This window comes from Gouania willdenowi, chromosome 4 (genome assembly GCF_900634775.1).
Source record: "Gouania willdenowi chromosome 4, fGouWil2.1, whole genome shotgun sequence".
In the NCBI taxonomy this organism is placed as follows: domain Eukaryota; kingdom Metazoa; phylum Chordata; class Actinopteri; order Blenniiformes; family Gobiesocidae; genus Gouania; species Gouania willdenowi.
Window position 1 is genome coordinate 41,586,066 of NC_041047.1, and position 24,256 is coordinate 41,610,321.

The window sequence follows — 24,256 nt, forward strand, 5'->3', positions numbered from 1 at the left end:
TCTACAAAATAAATGGAGAGCAAAGCTATTTGTCTTGTCTTTTTCCTTTATTTCCGCTGATCCAAATAATTATCCGATCCGTGACTCAAAACCGCGATATGATCTGAACCGTGAGTTTTTTGATCCGTCACACCACTAATTATAATACATAAATATGCAGCTGTATGCAGCTCACCTTGCCTCACTGTCACATCCTCCTGTGCCATCATTTGGGCTGCGATGAGGGGTCTGTTGCTGCTGCTGCTGCTGCTGCTGCTGTGCCTGAGACTGAAATCTATAGGCTTGGAAAGGTTGCTAATAAATCCTATATTTTTACTGTGCGGCTCGTAAAAGCATATTAATCATATTGCTGTATTTATGTGGTTAATAAAAGGTAAATATAGAATGATTAGAATCATGGGGACACTGGCCACCTACGAAAGACTTGGTGCAGCAAAAGTCTTCAAAGTCCTTTTTATAAATAATTGTATGTCCAATTAGGATTTGATGTGCAAAAGGAATGTTCCAGCATATAAATAAGCAAGAGTGCATGTAGTTAATTTCAATCAAAATAATGCATTACCTAAAAGAGATGTGTGTTTTAAAGCTCACCTCTGAAGAACTGAATAAGCAGTTGCTTTCCCTCATTTCACCTTCTCTCCTTCTCCTTTCTTTTTTAGGCCAAACCAGGTTTTCCTTTCCTGAGGAAAGACATGGTTTCCTGCTGCTGTCTATCTTCTGCTCCTTGTCACATCCACAGTTCACACGACCTGCCACAGCGCAGCAGCAGAAGCACATGCAGGTCGTAGCATTTCCACTGTTATAAAGGGGGTGGTAGCTAGGGTCCTGATGCAGCACGAATAATGGTTTTTAGTGCAAAACTGTGCTTAAAAACCAACTTATTTTCACACAGGGTCCTTTTCATTCCAACATAAATAAATACCTCAACTCAACTTTATTTATATAGCACAAATTAGAACAAAGTCATCTCAGCGCACTTAACAAAATATATGGCCATAGTAAGAAAGAAAGAAAGAAACACAACAAATAAATAAATACAATTAAAATACATTTTCATACATTATACATATATATTTATATATATGTAAAACTGACTTCTGAGCGAGAGGGATATAAACGTCAACAAGCTTGTTTACTCTGTTGATATTTCCAACCTAACAGCGTTTGTAATGTTCTTCCAGAGATCTTTTGTATTTTAATAGTGTTTATATTATTAATATTACACATATTCAGACTCCAGGAGGGACCAGGGTTTTCAACTGATACCACTTTCGGTCCAATCCGAGCACTTTTAAAAACTGATGGGAGCAGCTCAGCAGCAGTATGGTAGCAAGGGCAGTCCTCTCGCTTCCACACAGGTGACCCCTGGTGAATGAAAACACCAACTACCTGGGTCTCCAGCGGGCGGGATTCGGACTCTACCTGGTAATGATGCACATATCAGAGCACTTTAACACTCCTCTCCCAAGCTTTTAATTTGTGATTGTTATTTATTTTCTGTATTTATCTTTATTGTTGTTGGTTTCTTTTTCTGACTTGTGTAATTGTTTTAACAACTGTAAAGTTGCTTATAAATAAAATGTATTATTATTATTATTGATGGGATAAGTGAGATGAAAAGGACAATATGAGTTCTGACTTTAAAAAAGTAATTTCACGAGGTACACCATTCACTAACCAGGTCCATAATTATTTTATTAAGCTATTATTTTTAATTCAATTTGCACAAGATGGACAGTCTGATAAGTGAAACAGTTTGAAAAGTCAAGAAAAAAAATGATTTTCAGCTTGTGAGCAGCATTAGCTTTAGCCTCTCGACCATTGAACTCACGAGCGAGAACTGAACGAGAGCAAGATTCCCGAGAGTGTGAAAAGGCGTATTCTCTGTGTACAGAAACCAACAACTGCCATTCTGACTCACGGCACATTGACCCTTTACAGTAGAAATGAGCAACTGGCGGCCCGGGGGCCACATAAGGTCCTCGGTCTAATTTTATGCGGCCCCTAAAGTAAATGTAAAAAAGCGAGTACATTCAAAATACAAAGAATTACAACATTGCAGGAAAATACAGTAAAAGACAAGAAAACAGAAAAATGAACAAACAGTAATATACAATATTACTCCAAATAGCACAAAACAACAACAAAAACACACAAAATGACAAAGACATTTACAAAATAATTGAAAATAACAACAAATGTACAGTACACAAAAGACAAGAAAAGCACACAAAAAAAAATCAATCCTCAAACCCACAGCACAAACAAACAAGCAAAAACGACAACAGAAATACATAAAAATGACTCAAAAAAACATACATTTTACAGGAAAAATACACAAAAGGACAACAGATGTACACAAAATGACAGAAAAATGCAATAAAAAGTCTTTGTTATTTTCCTGTTAATGCTCAGATTGGTCATTATTCTAAATGCTAACATGAATGTTGATAATGTGGTCCTTTGATCAAACAAACACATTTTCTGCTTTACAAAAAGGCACAGCAGTGAGTCCACCTGCTGTAACAGAATCCTCTGCTTGAACTTTCTCACCAACAAAAACTAAACTAAACTCTCTTGTGCCATTTCTCAATCAAATAAAACATTTGTCAGAACTTCATAAGTGCTCAGTCACAACAACAATAGGAGTAAAACTAACACCCAGAGCAGAGGAATCAATAGCACTCACGTATTAAACCAGGGGACTTTTGGCTTGTTGGACGTTACATCATTGATTGTCTGAGAGACACACCTGAGTCGCATGGATACACAACAGTGTCAATAGAGAGAGAGAGAGAGAGAGAGAGAGAGTGACTGTTATCTGTGCAACAGTGGAAAAAGGAAGAAGTCAGTGTTCCAGTCACTGCTCACCTGCTTGGATTCATTGAGGAATAAATGGAAATGGACAGGCCTCCCAAAGCATTGTGGGAAAAACACGAGAAAAAGAGGACGACTGAGCACAAGAATGACGAAGATGAGCAGAGAGGTGGAGGCCTTCAGTGATGGAGCTGAGATAAGGGATGTGTGCCTTAAAAAACAGCATTTACCATTGAACTTAAACTATGATCCCCAGGCTTTTCAACTCACTCCATCAACTCCCCCATCCCTCGTGTATCATCAGCACCAAATGACTGTAAAACAACTTGCATTTATCCTGACAACCCTTATCAAAATCAGAAAAAAAATATTGATTAATCCCCGAGGGGTAATTAATTAAAGCAAATTATTATTATTATTATTATTACTAGTACAGTGCCCATCTGAAGTATGTATTCATATAGTGGGAGCTTAAGAAGAGTTGTCAATTATGGCCAAATGAGAATATATTTGAAGGTTGGATGTACAAAGATGTGTACATACTCTGTACACTGTAGTGTTATAAAGGGGTTTATTTGCGGGTGCAAAGTAAAATAGCGTGTGTGATTTCCCTGGTTTAATTCTACGGGACATGCACATTTTTTACTAATTTTTATATATTTTTTGTTTAGTGTATTTTTCTGAAATGTATGTTTTTGAAGTCATTATGTGTATTTTTGTATCTTTCTGTTGTGTTTTTGTGCATTTTTGTATAATTATTGTTTTTGTTGCCATTGTCGTGTGATACCGGAGTCATTTTGTATATTTTTGTATATTTTGCCGTGTAGTTTTGTGCATTTCTGTCGTCATTTTGTGTATACATATTTAGTTTTGTGTATTTTAACTCGTTCATATTTTTGTTGTCGTTTGGAGTATTTTTCTATAATGTATCTTTTTTGGAGTCATTTTGTGTGTTTTTGGATCCTTTTTGTTTGTGCATTTCTGTTGTCGTTTTGTGGAGTTTTAATATAAATATTGTTTAGCTTTTTGTTATATTTTAATTATTTTGTATATTTTTATTATGAATACCTTATGTTTGGTGAGGGTGTGTTTTGAGATGTGAGTGCGTGTGTGCGCGTGTGTTCGCCTTGCTCCCTATACTCCTGGTTGCCGTGTGGGACTCTCTCCATCTCCTGCGTGGGTTCTCGCTCACACACGCACGCGCATCAGCAGTCCCACGTCCAATGCGTAAGACTTGAGTGAGAAAAAAACGGACCCAGAAGTGCCACGAAAAATAAACATTTTGCAACACCAAATAAGTCCAAAATAATGGATAAATCATGGATGCACATCATGGGGCCATGTGGAAGCTGCTAAAAAAGTTTCAGGTGGAACAGACACTGCAATACTGACCTTTTTTGTGGACTGAAAGAGGGTCTTCTTCTTCTGATTATTAAAGGTTGTAAATGAACAGATTGGTGCGCTAGCGCCCCCTCACACTGAGGTCAAAAGCTGAATAAGTTTTAATTTCTGGATAAATATGAATGTGCCGTCTGAGCGAAATAAAATTAAAATAAACGTTTTGCAACTCCAAAAAAGTCCAGAAAAATGCATACACACACTCAACCTATGTGCAAGCAGTCAAAAAAGTTTCAGGTCGAACAGACACAACGTCTGGGAGAAATTCGCTCCACAAACACGCACGCACACACACTCCCTGTATGATTAACCCTCCTAATATCCTCAAATATTACTAACACCTTTTACCCTTGTTGTCAATCTGACCCCAGTGGTATTTAATTAAAGAAAATTGTTGATCAAGTTTTTGTGTCAAGCACTTTGTTTATTTGTTGATAGCAAAAATAACCCCTTGATAAAGAAAACGTGAACTGTTCTCTAGCGCCACCATCAGGCCAAACCATTAAGATAGGATTAAATTATCTTGAATAGTTTTCATCCAAATCTTATCAAATTTATTGACAACATTAATGATCACAAGAGTATGAACCCTATTGGTTGAGGTGATGATATGACCTTTCCTGCAGCACCACCTTTCCTGCAGCACCACCTGGTTTCACACATAGACGGACAAGTTTTACACAGCTAAAACAGTGAAGACCAATGTGTGCAATATAGGTTCAGCACATTGAAAAAAACGTATCATGATAATTTTATGCTTTACCAATTGTAGCCATTAAATTATGAAAAGTCATGAAATATCAGGCAAACAAATCAAAGTCAGCTATTGTTTTTTGAATGATGAACATTGAATAGGGTCAAATGGACCCCAAAGATAATAAAGGGTTAAAAGAAAGTCAATCAAATATTAAATACAAATAATGTCAAACTTAAATTAAAAACAAAAATATGAACAAAGCTGATGCCCTGCGATGGACTGGCTCTCCGTCCACGGTGTACCCCAGCCTAACGCCCAATGAGAGTGTTTTGATGGAGTATCAGGAGCAGTTTTATGATCTTGCTCTAGCTACTAAATGGGGAAATCAAACGCAGTTTAAACAACCAGAAAACAGTGGCCTCACTAGGGCTGGGTATCGCCAGGTATCTGAAGATACGTCACAATATTTATGCCCGCGATAACGATGATATCGTGATACAGCATTAATCGATAAATTGTGGGGAAAATTCATCCGCGATACATCACAATATCTGTGTCACCTAAGAAATTCAGAATTTATCTACTGCACTGAATCCATTTTACATTATTGACAGCCAGGTAAAACTGTGTGTACTGCACAGTGGCTCTTCTTAACACACACTGACCACAACTAGTCACATGTCCTTGTGTTATGTTTAAGTCTTTAAGGGAAGAACTGATACAAAATAATGCTTCACCAAAATATTGGTAATGATGTTTCTGCAAATTAACTGTAAATCAATAAAAACAAAATGAATGCAGAAAACAGTCATTTCAGTGCTAGTATTAATCAACTTCTCTGTAAACATGGACACATATCGGTACTGAATGAACTTGTTTTATGAAAACAGGAAAATTTCACGGCATATGAAAAAAAAACATTTCAGTGCATTACTCTGGCATCAATGGTCTCAGTCACAACAACACGCAACTTTTCCCATGGATCTTCTGTAGCTCAGATGAGATGTTAACACGCTCTGAGCAGGTGAAGCTGCACAGAGCGCTGCTGCTCTACACAGGAAACGGACGGAGTTTCAGAGGGACATTAAAGTTAAGCAGGCATTGGTGGGCTCCGTATTTAGGAGTCAGAGATGATTTGCGTAGTTTTTTGGCAGTTTAAATAGGGTTTCAGGTGGTTTAGGTGCTGTTTAATGCAACCAAGAGGGGAGGAGGAGGGCAGTGGGCCAAATAAGCGCTCCACAGAAACACGTATTCCCCATAAAAATAGGTTCCGTCCTTCTCACAGAGACGCATTTCATGCTGATTCTGTCCATTTGATTTTGTCCGTGATTCCGTTAACGTGGATTTTATAAGGGCCCTATACTTAATTTGTGTAATAGAAAAAATAAAAAAAATAAGTAAATTAATTAATATATATATTTAAAAAAAATAATAAATAAATAAATACATATCGATGTTTGGCACCAGTGAATCGATAACATATCGCTAGTCGAAACATTGCGATATTGTCACACTCCTACGCCTCATTGAGCAACATTTTTATTGCCTGTCTTGATTTCATCCCCAAGCAACAGTCCCAAAGATTATCCAGCTTAAATAAAACTGTGAACATGTTTGAGACACGAGATGATGAGTTACACCAAGCCACTCATTAGCTGAGTGAGAACTACAGCCCCCAGCTTCCCTGGCCAGCTGCTTTTTTTTAGAACCTTATTTAAAAACGCTGCGTACGAACAAAAGAAAGCGTACGTCACTTATCAGCAACATTTGGGATTTATTAAAAAAAATAAAAAATCTTGGCAAGAGAATGTGCGCACATGTGCGGCAGCTCTGACCCTGCCGCATGTATATCACAACATATCATATATGGAGGATATATTTGCAAAAACAAAGGAGGAAAAAATTACACTGAAGCCCCAGGGAGAGGGTGAACGTGCACACGCCCACACACGGAGCCTCTTTATTGAATCAATGATGGTCTGTCATTGACAAATGACAAGACTTGCATGTTATTAATAAATCCAAACAATAAGGCGGACAGCAGTGATGGGCAGTACCGCGTTAGAAGTAACATGTTACTGTAATCAGAATGCTTTTCCCAATTAACGAGTAAAGTAATGGATTATAATAATAATAAAGAAACAATAATTAGATTACAGCTATTTTCCCGCAAGCAGGCTGCGTTACTGCATTATAACCCAGTCGCCACAAGTAACAGAAGTTATATATATATATATATACTGTATATATATATACATATACATACATATATATAGCAAGTACCCAAAAGGTACAGCCAGATGCCCATACCTGAAGCATTGGAAACTGCCAAACAAAGCCTCCAAGCCTTGGCCAGCCGCCTAAAGAGATACACAAGAGACAACGAAGCCAGACGAGTAAATCATCTGTTTGCAACTCAACCAGCGAAAGTGTACGCTCAGCGGCAGGGTAACAATAACAGAGCAGACCCACCAAGGCTGGAAACTGAACAGTACTGGAAAGGCATATGGGAGAAGGAGGCAGCACACAACAGTGATGCACAGTGGCTGGTGGCTCTGAGAGAGGACCACAGCAACCTCCCTGAACAGAATCCAGTTACCATCACAGTGGCAGACGTCCAAGAAAGAGCCTCAGGTATGAAAAACTGGACAGCACCAGGCCCTGACATGATACACGCCTACTGGCTTAAGAAACTCACGGCACTCCATGAGCGCTTGGCAGCACAAATGAACCAGCTGCTGAGAGATGGGAATCACCCTGAATGGTTAACCGAAGGGCGCACAATCCTGATCCTGAAGGATCCCTCAAAGGGTACCGTCCCATCAAAATATCGCCCAATAACCTGCCTCTCCACAACGTGGAAGCTCATGTCCGGCACCATAGCGGCTAAGATAAGCGGGCACATGGATCAATACATGAGCACAGCTCAGAAGGGAATCGGCAAAGATACCAGAGGTGCCAAACACCAGCTCCTGGTAGACAGAACAGTCGCTCGAGACTGCAGAACCCGACATACTAACCTGAGCACTGCCTGGATTGATTACAAGAAGGCCTACGACTCAATGCCACATACTTGGATCATTGAATGCCTGGAGCTATACAACATCAACAGGACTCTAAGAACCTTCATTGCAAACTCGATGAGGCTGTGGGAAACCACCCTTGAAGCCAATAGCAAGCCACTTGCACAAGTCTCCATCAAATGTGGCATACTCCAAGGAGACGCCCTGTCCCCACTGCTGTTCTGCATAGGTTTGAACCCCCTCAGCCAAATAATCAACAAGACTGGCTATGGATACCGACTCAGGAACGGGGCCACCATCAGTCACCTCCTCTACATGGATGACATCAAGCTGTATGCTAAGAATGAGCGAGACATCGACTCACTGATCCATACCACCCGGATATACAGTGCAGACATTGGGATGTCATTCGGACTAGAGAAGTGTGGTCGGATGGTGACTAAGAGAGGGAAGGTAGTCCACACAGAAGGGGTCTCACTCCCAGAAGGAACAATAGCAGACATTGAGGACAGTTATAAGTACCTCGGAATCCCACAAGCAAATGGCAACCTCGAAGAGGTGACAAGGAAAGCGGCTACGGCCAAATACCTCCAAAGAGTAAGACAGGTCGTAAAAAGCCAGCTCAATGGCAAGAACAAGACCCGGGCAATAAACAGCTACGCCCTGCCAGTAATCAGATACCCTGCAGGAATAATAAGCTAGCCAAAGGATGAGATACAGACCACAGATGTTAAGACGCGAAAGCTCCTAACCATGCACGGAGGGTTCCACCCCAAATCCAGCACTCTGAGACTGTACGCTAGCCGGAAGGAAGGAGGACGAGGACTAGTGAGTGTGAGAGCCACTATCCAGGATGAAACATCCAAGATCCATAAGTACATCAAGGACAAGGCTCCAACAGATGACGTGCTCAGTGAATGTCTCAGACAATGGGGAACAGAAGATGAGGTGCTGGAGGTTCTGTCATGGGAGGACAAGCCCCTACACGGGACGTACCACCGAAACCATCCTACCAATGGCTAGACAGAGCCGGACTAAAGGACAGCACACAGGCACTCATCATGGCTGCACAGGAGCAGGCCTTGAGCACCAGAGCAATAGAGGCCCAGATCTATCACACCAGACAAGACCCCAGATGTAGACTGTGCAAAGAGGCCAATGAGACAATCCAGCACATAACTGCAGGGTGTAAGATGCTGGCAGGGAAAGCTTACATGGAGCACCATAACCAACTGGCTGGTACCAAAGGTGGTAGAGAATGACCGAGCCAAGATCCTGTGGGACTTCCAGATACAGACGGACATAATGGTAATGGCGAACCAACCAGACATTGTGGTGGTGGACAAAGAGCAGAGGAAAGCCGTTGTGGTCGACATAGTAATACCAAGCGACTTCAACATCAGGAAAAAGGAACACGAGAAACTAGAGAAATACCAGGGGCTCAGAGAAGAGTTGGAGAAAACCTGGAGGGTGAAGGCATCAGTGGTGCCCGTGGTCATTGGGGCACTCGGGGCAGTGACCCCCAGACTGGAGGAGTGGCTCCAGCAGATCCCAGGAAATACATCAGACATCTCGGTCCAGAAAAGTGCAGTTCTAGGAACAGCAAAGATACTGCGCAGAACCCTCAAGCTCCCAGGCCTCTGGTAGAGGACCCGAGCTTGGAGGAAAAAAGAGACCACCCGCGGAGGGTGAGGAAGAGTTTTTTTTATATATATATATATTATTACAGGTGTTAGATATGTTTTTAAGCAAATAAAAACAGTTAAATTGATGAGAGCAGCTGAAATTAAATTGATCGTAGCACCTTTGGGGTCCAGTGTGTGGAATTACTTTGGCTTTTACACAGATATAGAGAATATTTTAAAGGAGTTGCTCACTGTGTCCACTGTCATGGTTCCCACACTTTCTTCACAATAACTTTTCAAAATATTTTACCAAACTTCAATCACTTAGTTTTCAAAATACACATGTGGAAATACACATGACGTCATCAATATGTGCTGGGCCGGATATGAGAGTAAGTTGAAAGCTGTTATTTTATTTATTTATTTATTTTAAAAGGTTAAGACATGTAAATGTTTCATTTAACTATGTATTCATCAATGAAACAATACGTGAATATATCTTCACTTTAAAAAAAGAAAAGAAAAGAGCGTCTTTTCAACTGAATTCGTCATGTGTACCTCCGGTTCCTTTAAAATAAAACGCCATGTTGTGTTTTGAGGCCTGAGGCCGTTGCGTTGGAGAACTTTTATTTTGAAGCCTGATGCAGTGCCATATTATAGCACTTGGTTTGACGAGTGAGGTCTTTAGATTTGACGGAAAATAGGTTTTCCTGATACATGAGACCTCACTCTGAGACCTGAGGATGTTCTAAAATGTACACCGTACATGTGTAGCATGTGAATTCATTGAATCGTATATGTCACACATCACATGACTATTGATGTTTACAGCTGTTAGCCAAGCCGCTGAGCTAAAACTGACCTGCTACTTTACTCTGTCCACTATCAGCAGCCATTATTCTACTTTTATTCAGTGTTGTGACTCTGTTCCTTTGATCAAAGTGTCTTTCCCCATGTCTACACGCTCCTTATGTACCTATTTATGCTGTAATGGAGTGACAGGGCTGGCTTTCATGTAATTGAGTAAATGAGATTGATTGTATAATCATGCACAGCCTTCAGTCACAAAGACACACACAACCACCTTTGGAAATGATGCTAAAGTACCTTTGCTTTCACGATACTGTCACCCAACCAGTCATTGCATTATGGGGCCGCTGCACCTAGTCGCATCCATTCCAAAGACATTTCAAAGACATTTTTTTAGCTTGTAGGAGAGATTATGAATGCTTGAGTGATGTATTCTTGTTGTGTGTCTGAGTGTTTTCCATCTCCTCTCAGTCAGAACATATTAAACCAGGGTTCCTACAGCTTCACTTAAATTAAATTCAAGACTTTCTAAGACTTCAGTGTCATTTGAAATGAAATTTAAGACCAACTTCCCAGTAAGCACAATTGTGAAAAACAATGCCACATTAATTACATAGGGTTAGGGTCAGTGTTGGCAACGTTACTTTAAAAAAGTAATTAGTTATAGTTACTCATTACTTGTTCCAAAAAGTAACTGAGTTAGTAACTGAATTACTCTATAATAAAAGTATCTAATTACCAAGGAACGTAACTATTTGCGTTACTGTTTTTTTCTAACCCACCTCCTCACTACAGCTGAGTATGAAGCCAGGGATGCTTTGGATAACAGTTTATTCAATCAATGCATGTAACGCACCACATTTAGCGTTCAGTAATGATAACGGCGTTGTAACGGCATAAAAAGTAATTAGTTAGATTACCCCGTTGCTGAAAAAAAAAAAGTAGTAGTATATACGGCATATATATATATATATATTTTGAAACGAATGTTACCATTTTCTGTATTTTAATTATAATCATAAAATTAGCTCCCAGTACAAAATTCAAAATTATATGTTGAAATTAAAAAGACTTTTGAAACATTGACTTGAGACATTTTATTGACAATTAAGGCCTTATTTTCAGATTTATGGATTTAATGCCTTTTAAGACTTTTTAAAAATGCGCGGTAACTCTGTAAACCATCGTTATCTCTTTGATGATGACCAAACAATGAACATCCAAAAAGCAACAGACACTATTAATTGATAGTTAGCAGGGTTGGGGTCAATTACATTCTTCAATTACAATGCGTCTTCAATTATCCATGTTCATTTAAAACTAAATTACGATTACAGTGACCGACATTTTTTGCAATTACAATTAAAATTACAGTTATATTATTTCTCCTGAAAGTAAATTAGAATTACATTTTCAATTACTAAAGTTAAAGTTACTGAGCCTATTTAAGCCCATGAAATGTAACTTTTCTCTGTTAGCTTTCTGTTAGCATCTCTTATGATAACGAGTTGGTTTTGACACATGTCTTAAATCATCTGCAAAATACACAAAAAAATATTAACTATCATCTAATTTGTTTTTCGTCTCTTGATTACCTTGTGAGGCTTCCTTATCAATGAAATTATTGATATTCATATTTTTGGTGTGGGCGTTGAATATATATATATATATATATATATATATATACTGTATGTAGACATGTATGTATGTATTTTTAACTACTATGTGTTAGCCAAAGAACGGTAATATTTTCACCCCAGTTTAAGTGTAATTGTCTTAATATTTGCACTTATTTTTAGGGTTTCATAATTATGGTTTTAGCTTTATCTCAGGAAATTAAAATCAATTAAACCCAATTTTTATGCCTTGGCACTGACTTTTTATAGAATTTCCATTACAATTACAATTAAAAAGTCAATTATCTGAACTCATTTACAACTCAGTTATGATTACAACAGCAACCGATTTTTTAAAATACAATTACAATTATAACTACATCATAATTATAATACAATCATAATTATAATTAATGATCAATTACGCAATTACAATTATAACTGACCCCAAACATGGTAGTTAGAATTAAATGAGTTGGAATCACTGAACAGAATGATATGAAAATAAGAAGTCATTGCTAGGACAGTAAAATTGCAAAAAAAAAAAACTATTTTCATCGCAGGTATGACGGCATCTGTACATTAGAGGAGCAAAACAGTTGATTTAGGATCATATTTACGATGCCACGTGACGTAAAATAGCTTTCTGATATGTTCATGTGAGATGGTTTACATTAAATACAGCTGATGGGTCACCAAACATTCTGTACTCAAATTCCTCACAGTAGAAAAACAGCAAAAAACTCTCCTTCATCCTATGGTCTTTTGCAGTGGTGGCTGTGCATTTTTCTCCAGGATGGGTTACAACTCCAAACTAGACATACACCAAAAACAGGGTTTGTGCAGCTTTGAAACAAATTACTAAGGAAAACTGCAGTCACAGCACTAAACAAATGCATTGCCACAGAACCTTTAAACAAGCAAGAACATATACAGTGGAGTGAGTGAGTGTGTCAGAGTTATTATACTTTTTGAAATGTAATTTGTTTTATTTTAAATGGTAAATGAACATACATAATTTAAGACCTGACAAAATATAATTTAAGACCTAGTTCACAAAATATGGACACATTCAAGATTGGAAATCATCAAATTTAGTTGTTCCTAGTTTGTTTCTTTGCGTTTTCTGAGAATTGCTCTAAAAAGCAGAATTATTTAACTTCTCTTTCTTCATTTTGCCTCTCCTTCTACCGTCCCACGGCTTCACCTGTCAATCAGACACTTTATGATGGACGACTGTGACATCAGCCCCTCCCATGGCGGGAGGTGATGTTGTTGAACTGAGCTGCTGTATTTAACTCTGCGCAGCCGCAAACTGTCTCTGGGCGCAGGTAAACTAGCGCCCTCTGTTGGCCAGCCACCACTGGTCTTTTAAAACCTTTATGACAAAAATCAACATGTTGCATTCCTCAGCTAATCATAAGAACGTTTTGGTATTTACTCAAAAATATGAATCCAATTGTTAATGCTAATGCTAATAATGGTTATACTATTACATTAACTAGCTGCTTAAAGAGTAAATGGGTAATGGAGAGGTACCATAAAAGAAGAAGAAAAACATTTAGGCCTGTCGGGTGGGCGCCCGGACCCTCTGTTGATGGCTGAGCCACCACTGTGAAGTCCAAACCATCCAAAAAATAATTTGAAATATTTACTTTCTTATATTATTTATTTCTTTTAAATTAAGTAATTATCTTATGCTGGGCTGTCTAGTTGCGTGGGACAGGGCCTCAAAAGGGCGGTACACCATTAGCTCTGGTTGGATCAGCTGGAGACGCTGCGTAATAGGCAGAGGAAGTGACCTCAGAGCAGCAGGGTGCACAGCGCGAGCAGAGCCATCCAGCTGACACGAGAGTGAATTGTGTGAGAGAGGAGCAGAGATGCCACCGGTATGTTCATTCGTGGTTAATGTGCGTTAAGGATAAAATGCTCAGGTGAAGGCATGAGTTTGACTGACAGGTCAGCGCATGTTTGACAGGCAGGTATGAGCGATGCACTAACTGTGCAGCAGATGGTATGGCCTGATCAGTGAAACGTCATCCTTTGTTAGAATAATTTGATTTGAGTAGTGTTTAAGTTAGAAAAGGAACTACTTGGTTAAATAACTGTAGTAAAAATTATTAAAATTAAGTCTTGAGTTAAAGATAAAGAAAAAGTTCCAGGTTATGTCATAAGTTGAAAATTAAAATAGAGGGTTTAAAGTGATGGATATCAATACTTAACACTTAGTAAAATGTGTGTTTAAATTTTAATTAATAAATTAACATTAAATAAAAGAGTAAATAAAATTAAATGCATAAATAAAAAACTTTAAATAAGTAAATGGATGCAAACTTGAGGAAAATGTAGTTGAGAATACAAATATTTCCAAGTTCAAATAAATTTCAAACTAAGCATTTATAATAATGATTTATAATAACTATTTATAAATTGAGTACATTTTAGGTTTGATTGTTATTATATTGAGTATTGGTTTATTAGGCAAGTATAATTGGAGCATACTGTTTAATATGACAAAAGCATTTAGTTTAAAGCAGGAGAAGGGATCAAGTTAACTAAAAATAATAGTGCTGGTAAATTTAGATTCTTTATTTTTAATGCATAAAATGCCAGCATGAGAAAATTGTTGAATATGTATTGACTTTCCTTCTTCCGTAACATGTTTAACATGTTTTACCTGTTTAACCTATGTAACCTGTTTAGCATGTTTAACCTGTTTACCTTATGTAACCTGTTTAACCTGTTTACCCTATGTAACCCTTTTAACCTGTTTAACCTGTTTAGCCCGTTTAGCCTGTTTTGCCTGTTTAACCTGAGTAACAAGGAACAGTTCAAATAAACTATCAACCAACCACAGAGTTGTTCCCAGTGTCCTCTGTCTTCCTCTCTGGCCCTTCAAGTTGCACAGTGGTGTTACAAACCCGTACAAACTTGACAATCACGGGGCGGTGGCTCTCCACAGGGGGGCTTCTCCCGGGGGCTGACCCTCGGGGGTTCCCGGTGCCAGGGGGGTGCTGGGCTGGGTGGCTGGGCAGGTTTTAGCGGGGGTCTTCCAAGTGGCGCTGGCCGCGCCTTTGCATGCCTGTGGGTGCGGCGCCGGTTAGCCCCTGCTTGGGCAGTGCCCTGCTGGCCTGGGGTCTGCGGCTCTGCTGCCTTGGGGCTGTGCGCGTCACATACCGGTATGAAAATCTGACTTGGGCCCATGCGGGGTCCTGACTTTGACAATAACTAAGACTCATCGTGCAGGCAACATTGATGAAGGGTGATCTGAGGTACTCTGACTTGGCCAGTGGGCACCCGTTTGGAGCTGACTTTTTACAAAATGTGGAAAAACAAGGGAGGGAGGAAACAGAACTTTTTCAACTTTGGCCCTCTGAATGAGGCTAAAGGAATGTATATCACTGTAGCAAAACCATCATGATGTGATTTTTTCAGAATACTGCCCAAATAACCTTAGACACGTTGATCCCAAATACCAGTTTTAGGTATAACCACTCACTGGGTGCTGTCACCCGCTTCAATTCTCCACACTTGTCACCAGACTGGCTGAACTGCTTACACAACACAATGAGCACAATATGCACAACTATAACATCACATCTCACTCTCACTTAAAGCAGTCAACTCTTCCCCACCCATTCCATTACCTACCCAGACTCCCTCCTCCCTGTTCCCTTCCCCCCACCTAGATGTAACTTCCCATTGTCCTACCCTGACTCCCTCATCCCTTCCCCCTCACCATGGTGTAACACTGCCCTCTCTTTTTTTTACATCCTCTCTCTATTCCTTAGGGAGTCCTGGTGATGGTCACAATTATGCAATAAAATAAATTCATTTATTTAATTGCAATTACAAAACATGAATTGCTGTCTTGAAAAAATTGCACTTCTTGTAGTTTTGACCTTCGACAGCATGTAGACAAAGTAAAAAGAAAAAAAACAAACAATACACAGCATTGAGAATCAAAAACCAAACAGAAAAAAAAACAAAAACCAAACTAAATTGGAATTCACTCAAAACATAATTTTTTAATTATTTTTAAATAGCAGGGCTTCAACCTTTTAAATAGTACATGAACTGCCGTGAAATAGGCCGACCGGATGGAAATGCGTTTCGCACATGCGTTGAAAGGATATGAAACTATCAGGCTCGGATGGTCAGGGTTAAAGAAAAGTTGGATGCTATGCTAAACGAAGCCAATAAAAGTGTTCAAGAAGACCTCCAGCAGTTGTCCTCGTGCTCTTTGCTTACCTACACCCTCAAACATTGTAACCTGAAGAGTTACAACTCCTACATTAATAAACTTCGATAATGCATTAGATCTGAACACTATGACAATCACAGGGGCCCGTAACAACAGTAATATTTTAATGTTTCTTTTAAATTGTAAGAAATTCCAGTTAAAGAAAAAAGTGCTTATAATAAACAACAAAATACTAAATAAAAACACTGTTATGACATACGGCTGTGAACAGAACACATTTGCTCAGAGATCCTTGATACCAACAAAGGTGACTTTCATTGAGGAGGTGAACAGTGATCCGCATGATGAAAACTAAATATTTTTTGTGTGTTCAGCTGTTTTGAGTTTGGGTTTTTTATTAGCAATGGAGTAGACTTTGTATTTAGTCTTTTTTGAACCTATTCTAACACCATGCTTCAGGATTTAATTGTGTTAAAATGCAGTAAAGTAACGCACATCAACCTTCCTAGAATTAATTATCATGATGGGATTTATGTCTCTCAATATTAGCTTATTAGCGTTGATAGCTAAGAGGCTACAATGTCAACCACAGAACACAATTATTATTAATAGTTATTCGACATTTAATTGTGACGCTTAAAACTTTTAAACGTGAGCACAAATGCTAACTCTGAGTACTTTTCAAGGTATCGTTAGATAACATTCGAGGTGCTGGTGGATCTTTTCATTTGTACTCAATCCTAAAGACCAATATTCCCATGCTTACCAGTACGAGGAGGCATTTCCAGTGGGACGCAGGCGTCTTCGTTTCCCATGGATGGAGCAGACAGCAGCGTCTTGGCCAACAGGGCAGAAATAGGTTGAACCAGCAAAGATGTCACATGTCTTTCAGCTGCTCGAGCTATGAGGAAAATACAAAACACAGTTGTTAGAAGACTAAAGAAATACTTCCTTCACCCAATTTAAAGACTCAGCTACAGAACACGACTGTAGTAAAGGGACAGTTCACATTCATTTGGAAATGATATTAAGCAAATCTCACATAAAAGCCACAACCCAAAGGTTGTCCTTTGGAGCTACTGTGCATGCGCAACTTGGGGGTCACAGGTAGAGTTGGATAAAAACATCAAAAGTTTGGTTGATATTTCCAAACTAACAGCGTTGGTAATTTTAGCCCACAGATCTTTAGTGTTTTAATAATGTTTATATTATTCATATTACGAGCACTTTTGTAAAACCAATGGGATGCAGCAGTATCAAAGCGACAGACCTCCCCTGCTTCCACACTCCTCTCCCATTGATGGGACTCTGAACATCAAGCTTTGCCTGCAGGGTCTCCAGCGGGCGCAATTCAGGCTCCACCCGGGAACGACGCACATATTCGGACTTGGGTGGGCCATGGCTTTCACTATCAGAGCACTTTTGTAAAACCGATGAGAGAAGCAGTATCAAAGTAGAGACCTCCCTTGCTTCCACACTCCTCCTCCCAAGTTTTTAACTTATGATTATGCGTTTTCTGTATTTACCTTTATTGTTACTAGTTTCTTTTTTTTTTGACTTGTGTAGTTGTTTTAACTAGGGGTGTCATTTTAAAGCGCAAAAAAAAAAAATTGCGTTAATCGCTTTTTTTTTACACCGCAAACAGCGTGGAACCTTTCTCATTGCACACGTTCCCAGTGTATCATAAATACTGATGCACCGGCTACAACGGTAGAAGCTGAGGAGTCTTTGAGTGTGTTCATTTTAGTTAAAAAAATAAAATAACACACTGGATGGGAAACTAAAGCCAAGTTGTGTGCAAATTGTGCAAGAAAGAGTTTGTGGATCACCAGATTTTTCACCTCAATGCTAACTATGTAGCAGCTAGCATGGACAGCGGTCCTTCGGACTGTACGCTACACCGAGCAGACAAATGATTGTAGTGGACAGTCGACCACTATCGGTGGTAGAAGATGTGGGCGGGGCTACTACTACTACTAGAAGTGACTTAAATTTGTGATGAACAATGTTATTTTTGATGTGCTAATTTACAGCACTGTGATTGATGGGTATGTTTTATTTATTTTATATTATCTGAAGTAGAGAAAAAGCAACAAGTTTGGTGTTCAATAATTGTACTGGTCAGAAAATAGTTCTTACTGTTATGATGTATTAACTTATAGCACTACATATGAATCTGATGTTTTAATCCATTTCTATTTTCTATTATTTGGAGATTGACAAACGTACACATCAATATTCCCCTGATGGTCTAAACTAAAGGTGTCAGCGGTCCTTTATAGTCTCATATAGAGGAAAGGGAATGTTTCAAGTCTGTTAAAAACGATAAATGACTTTATAAAGACACTTTGTTATACATCATTATTTCGATCTGCTACAAAAATGTAATTTAAGTGAAAATACCTCAAGTTGAGGGCATTTCTCAGCAACTTTTTGTTGAGATGCAAAAATAGATTAGATTGATTAATCACAGAGCATAATTAATTAATCTCACAATATTTTTAATCCGTTGACAGCACCAGTGTTAACAAATGTAGTGTCTGTTTTTGAAAAGCGCTTATAACTTAAGCATATTAGTAATATTCTTAATATTAGTATTATTGATGGGAAAAGCAACTGAAAAAGACAGTGTGAGTTCTCACATTCAAAAGGTAAATTATTGAGGTACACTGTTCACTAACCAGGTGCATGATTATTTTTATTAAGCTATTACTTTAATTCAATTCACAAATTTGAAGGAAGTGCACAAGATGGACAGGTCGATAAGTGAAAGCACACTGATCAGCTGATTGGTCGCTGTTTGAAAAGCAGGAAAAATCTGAATTTTCAGCTCATGTGCAGCGTTAGCTTTAGCAGCTAACTCGGCATTTCTACCTTGGAGACCGACACCATGTTCACGTTAAAAATCTTTCCAGAAATCAACGCTCCAACGGGAAAAATAATCTAAATCTCTGTCAGACTCACTGCCTGCACTGGCAGCCATGGTGTGTTTATCCCTCTTGACCTTTGACCTCATGTGCGAGAACTGAACGAGATTTCTGAAAAGGCTTATGAGCTGGATAGAGTTTATCTTCAGTCATTCATATATGACTGTCTTTGGCTCCTGTTGGATCAATATCAGATTATTAGGAGGATCATCATTAGTAAAACTCTCAGGTATGAACTATGATATGTTTTCAATCTAATTGTACAGCATTAGTTTTTCTGACATAATTAAATCTAAACAAATGATTCATTATTACTCTGGGAACCTGAACACAAGTACCGTCCCTCCATACTTCATTATCATTTTGGTTGATTGAAACTCTGTAATCTGTACATTTTTTTGGATACTATTTGGGGAAAAAAGTAATAAAAGCGGGCAATGTTACAAAATTCTTATTTGAAATATTAGTGATGATCAAAGGTTGGTTTTTATTGACTTACATCGTACTTTATTATAACTTGAGTAGCTCCCGTGCCCTGAGGGCTCACTCTCTTGTCACTACATGCAGTATGACGTTGTTTATGGTCACTTTGACAAATAATAAAAATAAGAAAAAACTAAATTTTTTGACATCTAAGTTTAATTCATGAAGAATTAAAGTCACAATGTTACCCATTGATTATGATGGTGCCCAGCTTCCAGAGCATGTTGAAATGTTGAAAGAGGGATGATTTAAGTGTTGGCAGAGCCGACTGTTCACTGGCACAGCTTTTAAAAGCCAATATGTGATGGGAATATGAAAGTGTAGTGCCCTTGGATACAGTTTTTCAAAGCATAAATGTCTGACATCCTCAGAGAGGCATAGCAGAGTTGAGTTTATGATGAAGCTGAAGTTGTTTGTTTATTTCATGGAAAGCGGCCTCGGTTTGGGTTGATTGCTCACAGTTACTCTGCCATCGATACTGTTTGTCCATCATTGCTTCCATCACTGAGGATGAAGGTGTGGAATGTTTCTGGGCATGTTTTATCTGTAATCCTTGGCTTATTATTTCATACATTTCTCTGGTAGCTCTTGTTTGCTTCCTTCTCTGCTCCTGTAAATCCAGCCAAATGACTTTTAATAGAGATCATGTTTGGCCAGTACCAGCCAGTGCCAGCCAGTACCAGCGAGCCCGGGGCAAACAAGGCGGCGTTGGCGAGTCTTCTTTTGTCCATTAAATATGAAAACTCATTTCCTACTCTTGCCCCAGGCTCAAACAATTCCAGTTCATGACATTTTTTTTTTCTCATGTTCACTACAAACTCAGTATATGAGACATAATTAGAAAACATATTAGATACATTGTGTATAAATACTCCACTTTGTTTCCAAATCAAACTCTAATTTCAAAGAACTAATTCTGCACTCCAGTTTTATCTTTAAAACTATAATAATGAAATTAGAAGTGGCAAAACACACCTCAATGGCAATTCGGCAACACAAAAACTTGTACAAATTAAGCATTAAAGTGGCAGTATTATGAAAAAAAATCACTCTATAATGGTTTTACTATAGTGATAGTCATAGGGTCAAAGTAAAAAAAAGCTCTGTTTCCTCCCTCCTCTTGACAATCCTGGCTCCTCCTTTCCCAAAAGAATGTGGGCTCCTCCCTCTCAAACTACCTCACAGGTAAAACAAACATAGCAAAGACAGGTTAATATTACAGTTAATATCACAGTTAATTGTTTTACGTTCAGTTTATAGATAATCCAGTATCTTGATAAACCGAAGAGCGCTCAGAACAGTTTCACTTTTAGTAGCCGTTATACCACCTTGTATTGCCTTTACAGGATGATCTGACGAGTTTGTGACCCAATGCAACGCAGTGGTTGGACTAAACAATGGACTATCGTCTTAAATGGACTAGTTCTGTGACCAGAAAATGTGAAGAGGAGAAGAAACCGACGTAGCAGCTCATGTGAGTGTTTGAAACCGCTGATAGTTGAGTTTTTTTCACTGGAGGATCACAATCAGTTCCATTTTTAGTAGCCGTTATACTGCCGCGTATCGCTATTATGGGATGATCTGTCATGTTTGTGACCCGATGCAACGCAGTAGTCGGTCAAAATAATGGACTATCGTTTTAAATTGACTAGTTCTGTGACCAGAAAATGTGAAGAGAAGGAAGACTTAATGATTTACTGCTGTTGTGATAAAAACACATGATGAAGCAGCGCTGAAGTTGCGTGTGTTTATGCCCACTTATTCATATCCATGAAGAATCAAACAACTGCCAGTTTTTAGGAGCACTCTCAAAGTAACTTTTCAGAGGGATAAAACAAAAAAACAGGCGAGAACGGGAAAATAAACCTGAAACACTACGTTGTTGGGATTCTTAGAACAAATGGTGATGGCTGAAAAATAGCATAAAACTGGACCTTTGAATTCATGAAAATTGGTAATATATCCAAAACAGACGAGCTGTATTGGGTTTTCAGTGCTGTGGAAAAAAAAAGATGTGGTATATTTTTATATTTATCACTCATACATTCTTTACATCACATGAACCTAATCATCATCCAGCCATTTTAAATATATATAGCTGCTTATTCCCACACTCGTGGTATAGTGCAGGGGTTCCCAACCTTAGGGTCGCGAGACACTGGGAGGGGGTCACCAGATGTCTTTAAGAAACTAAGTATATTTTTTAACAACTTGAGCCTTGCTTTTACTGGAACTACACCAAACTTGTCATATTTCAACCTGTTTTCATGACTTTTTCTTGCCATATTTTTGCTTCTTTTTAATAAATTTTTGCAACATGACTCCCATTTCTGCCACTTCTCCATGAAATTTCAATTCTGCACATTTTTTTTCCACCTAATGTCACATATGGTGTCCCATTATTGTGACTTAACCACATTCACAATTTGTGAATTGACACTTTGAAGCCTTTTATCACTTTTTCTGTCCGTTTTAATCAACTTCTGTAGTTTTTAAAACCCCATTTCACAACCTTTGCCGCCCTTTTTGGTCACTCAATTCATTTTATTTTTTATTAAAACAATGATTTACATCTTTAAGATTACTATACCTGTATACAGTACTATGGTGCAAATAACAATAAACTTCCTGTATAACAGTGGATTTTATTCAAATTAATAAATAAATGTGTTTATCATAGATTCATTGAACAATGGACCATCATTTTGATGACTTTATGGACGGGCCCCAAAAAGCCCTCCCCGTAATTACCTCTTATATGGCCCTGTCTCCACATGACTTTGCTTCAATTCAACCACCTTCAGGTACAGTGGGGGGTCCCCGGTCTCTGGGACCTTCATTTTGGGGGTTCTGAACTGCTAAGATCTATTCAAGACTATTAAAGCACAAAAATGAGCCAGCTTTTCCAGTGTACTAGTGTAACAGAGCAAAGTTGTTTCCATCAGTTATCTATCATATAGCATTGTACAATGGCACAATTACCTTTGACACCTATTTTGCAATATTTTTTTTTAAATAATGCATCAGCTATTGAATGTGACATTAAACAACAACTAAGTGCTGCCATTTTTTATTATAAGATTATAAGATTTCAATTTCAATTAACAGACTAGTTGTGTTTCCATTACCCTTGGAAATGTGTAAAATCAAAAAAGCCCAATAAAAACTGATAATGGAAATTCCTGATTTTCAGAAAAACACTCAAATATAGCTAAATAGTTAGAAACACTTTCTGCAAATACACGTCACAGAATGTGACGTACTTGGTCATGACTACTTCTCTCTGAGAAAACATGGTGTGGATTATGTAAACAGAAGACGAGACCCAGACATTTCTTAGCATTATACTTTAAGATTATTATTGCCACATTACACGTGAAACAACGAAGCAATGCAGTGTTATAAGGTATGAGGAGAGATTTGTCTAAAAAATATTCACAAACAGATCCACAATTTACATGTGTTTTCTCATTTATTTCAGTGTATTCATCATAAATTATCATGTGTAAATCTTTAATTGTGCTTGTGGATTGAGCAAAGTGCGTTTGTGGATCAGCCCTTGTGAATTGATTTTTGAGACAAATGTAACGCAGCTTCTCTCAAATCCACACACAGAGCTGCCAATCCACGTGTCTAGAGCACCACCATCCACTAGGGGGCAGTAATGAGACATTTACCGACAAAAACAAATGCTGCAAGAATGTCTAATAACGTCTCACCAAAATCACTGCAGCCTTCTCTTCCGATCATAGCACACTTGGTTTGACAAAAAAATACATTTGTATTAATGTGTATAGATTTTTATTAGTAATAAAATTGAATAATTTCACTCTAATGACTGTATGCTAATGGCATAATTCCATCCAACCATCATAGGAGTTCTGTTGATCTACAACACTTGATTTGTCAAAAAATACTTTTTCATGATGTTAATGGAATTTTATTTAAAAAAAAAATGAAAACATTCTGGTTTAAATAATCAATTAACACTAAAATAGTTTTAGAAGGTATCTTATTTTATTTCCTCCAATTTGTCATACTTGAGGTGCAGCCTGAACAGTTGATCAGTGTGGTGTCTGACGCTGTGTGTGGTTTAATTACTATACACTATCATTTATTTGGCCAAACTGGTGCACTGGGGACCTATGCTATTTTTATTCTGTGTTATATAAAATCATCACACACATCAAGATAAGTGTCATCAAAAATATTTTTACTAAAAAAAATCCAATAAAATTATGATACAATATTTTTGTTAAACCAAGTGTTGTACTATGATCAGCAGGAGACAAGTTAAGACTACAGTGATTGTGACGTTATTAGATATTCTTGTGTCGGTAAATGGAATGAATCATTACTGCCCCCTAGTGGATGGTGGTGCTCTAGACACGTGTGAATCGGCAGCTCTGTGTGTGTGGATTTGAGCAAAGCTGCGTTAAGTGAATTCACACGCAGGAGATCCACAAACACACTTTGCTCAATCGACAAGCACAATTGAAGATTTACACATAATTCACGATGAATACACACACATTAATGAGAAAACACACGTGTGAATCGTGGATGTATTTGTGGATCTGAAAAAATGTGAAAATCTGAAAAAACGTGAAAATCTGAAAAAAATGTGAAAATTGTAAATATTATTGTGGATTTGAA

At 38.2% G+C, this 24,256-nt stretch overlaps 1 protein-coding gene across 5 annotated transcripts in view; it reads right to left on the reverse strand.

The window, feature by feature from the left end:
- naaladl2 (N-acetylated alpha-linked acidic dipeptidase like 2) overlaps positions 1-24,256 on the reverse strand; it is a 703,949-nt gene that overhangs the window by 226,973 nt on the left and 452,720 nt on the right. For all 5 annotated transcript variants that reach the window (XR_003673909.1, XM_028444647.1, XM_028444645.1 and 2 more), the window contains one exon: positions 16,957-17,091. Coding sequence is in view for 4 of the 5 variants with exons in the window: in XM_028444647.1 (XP_028300448.1) it covers positions 16,957-17,091 (135 nt within the window). In the remaining variant the exon portion in view is untranslated. The remainder of the gene's footprint in view (positions 1-16,956; positions 17,092-24,256) is intronic.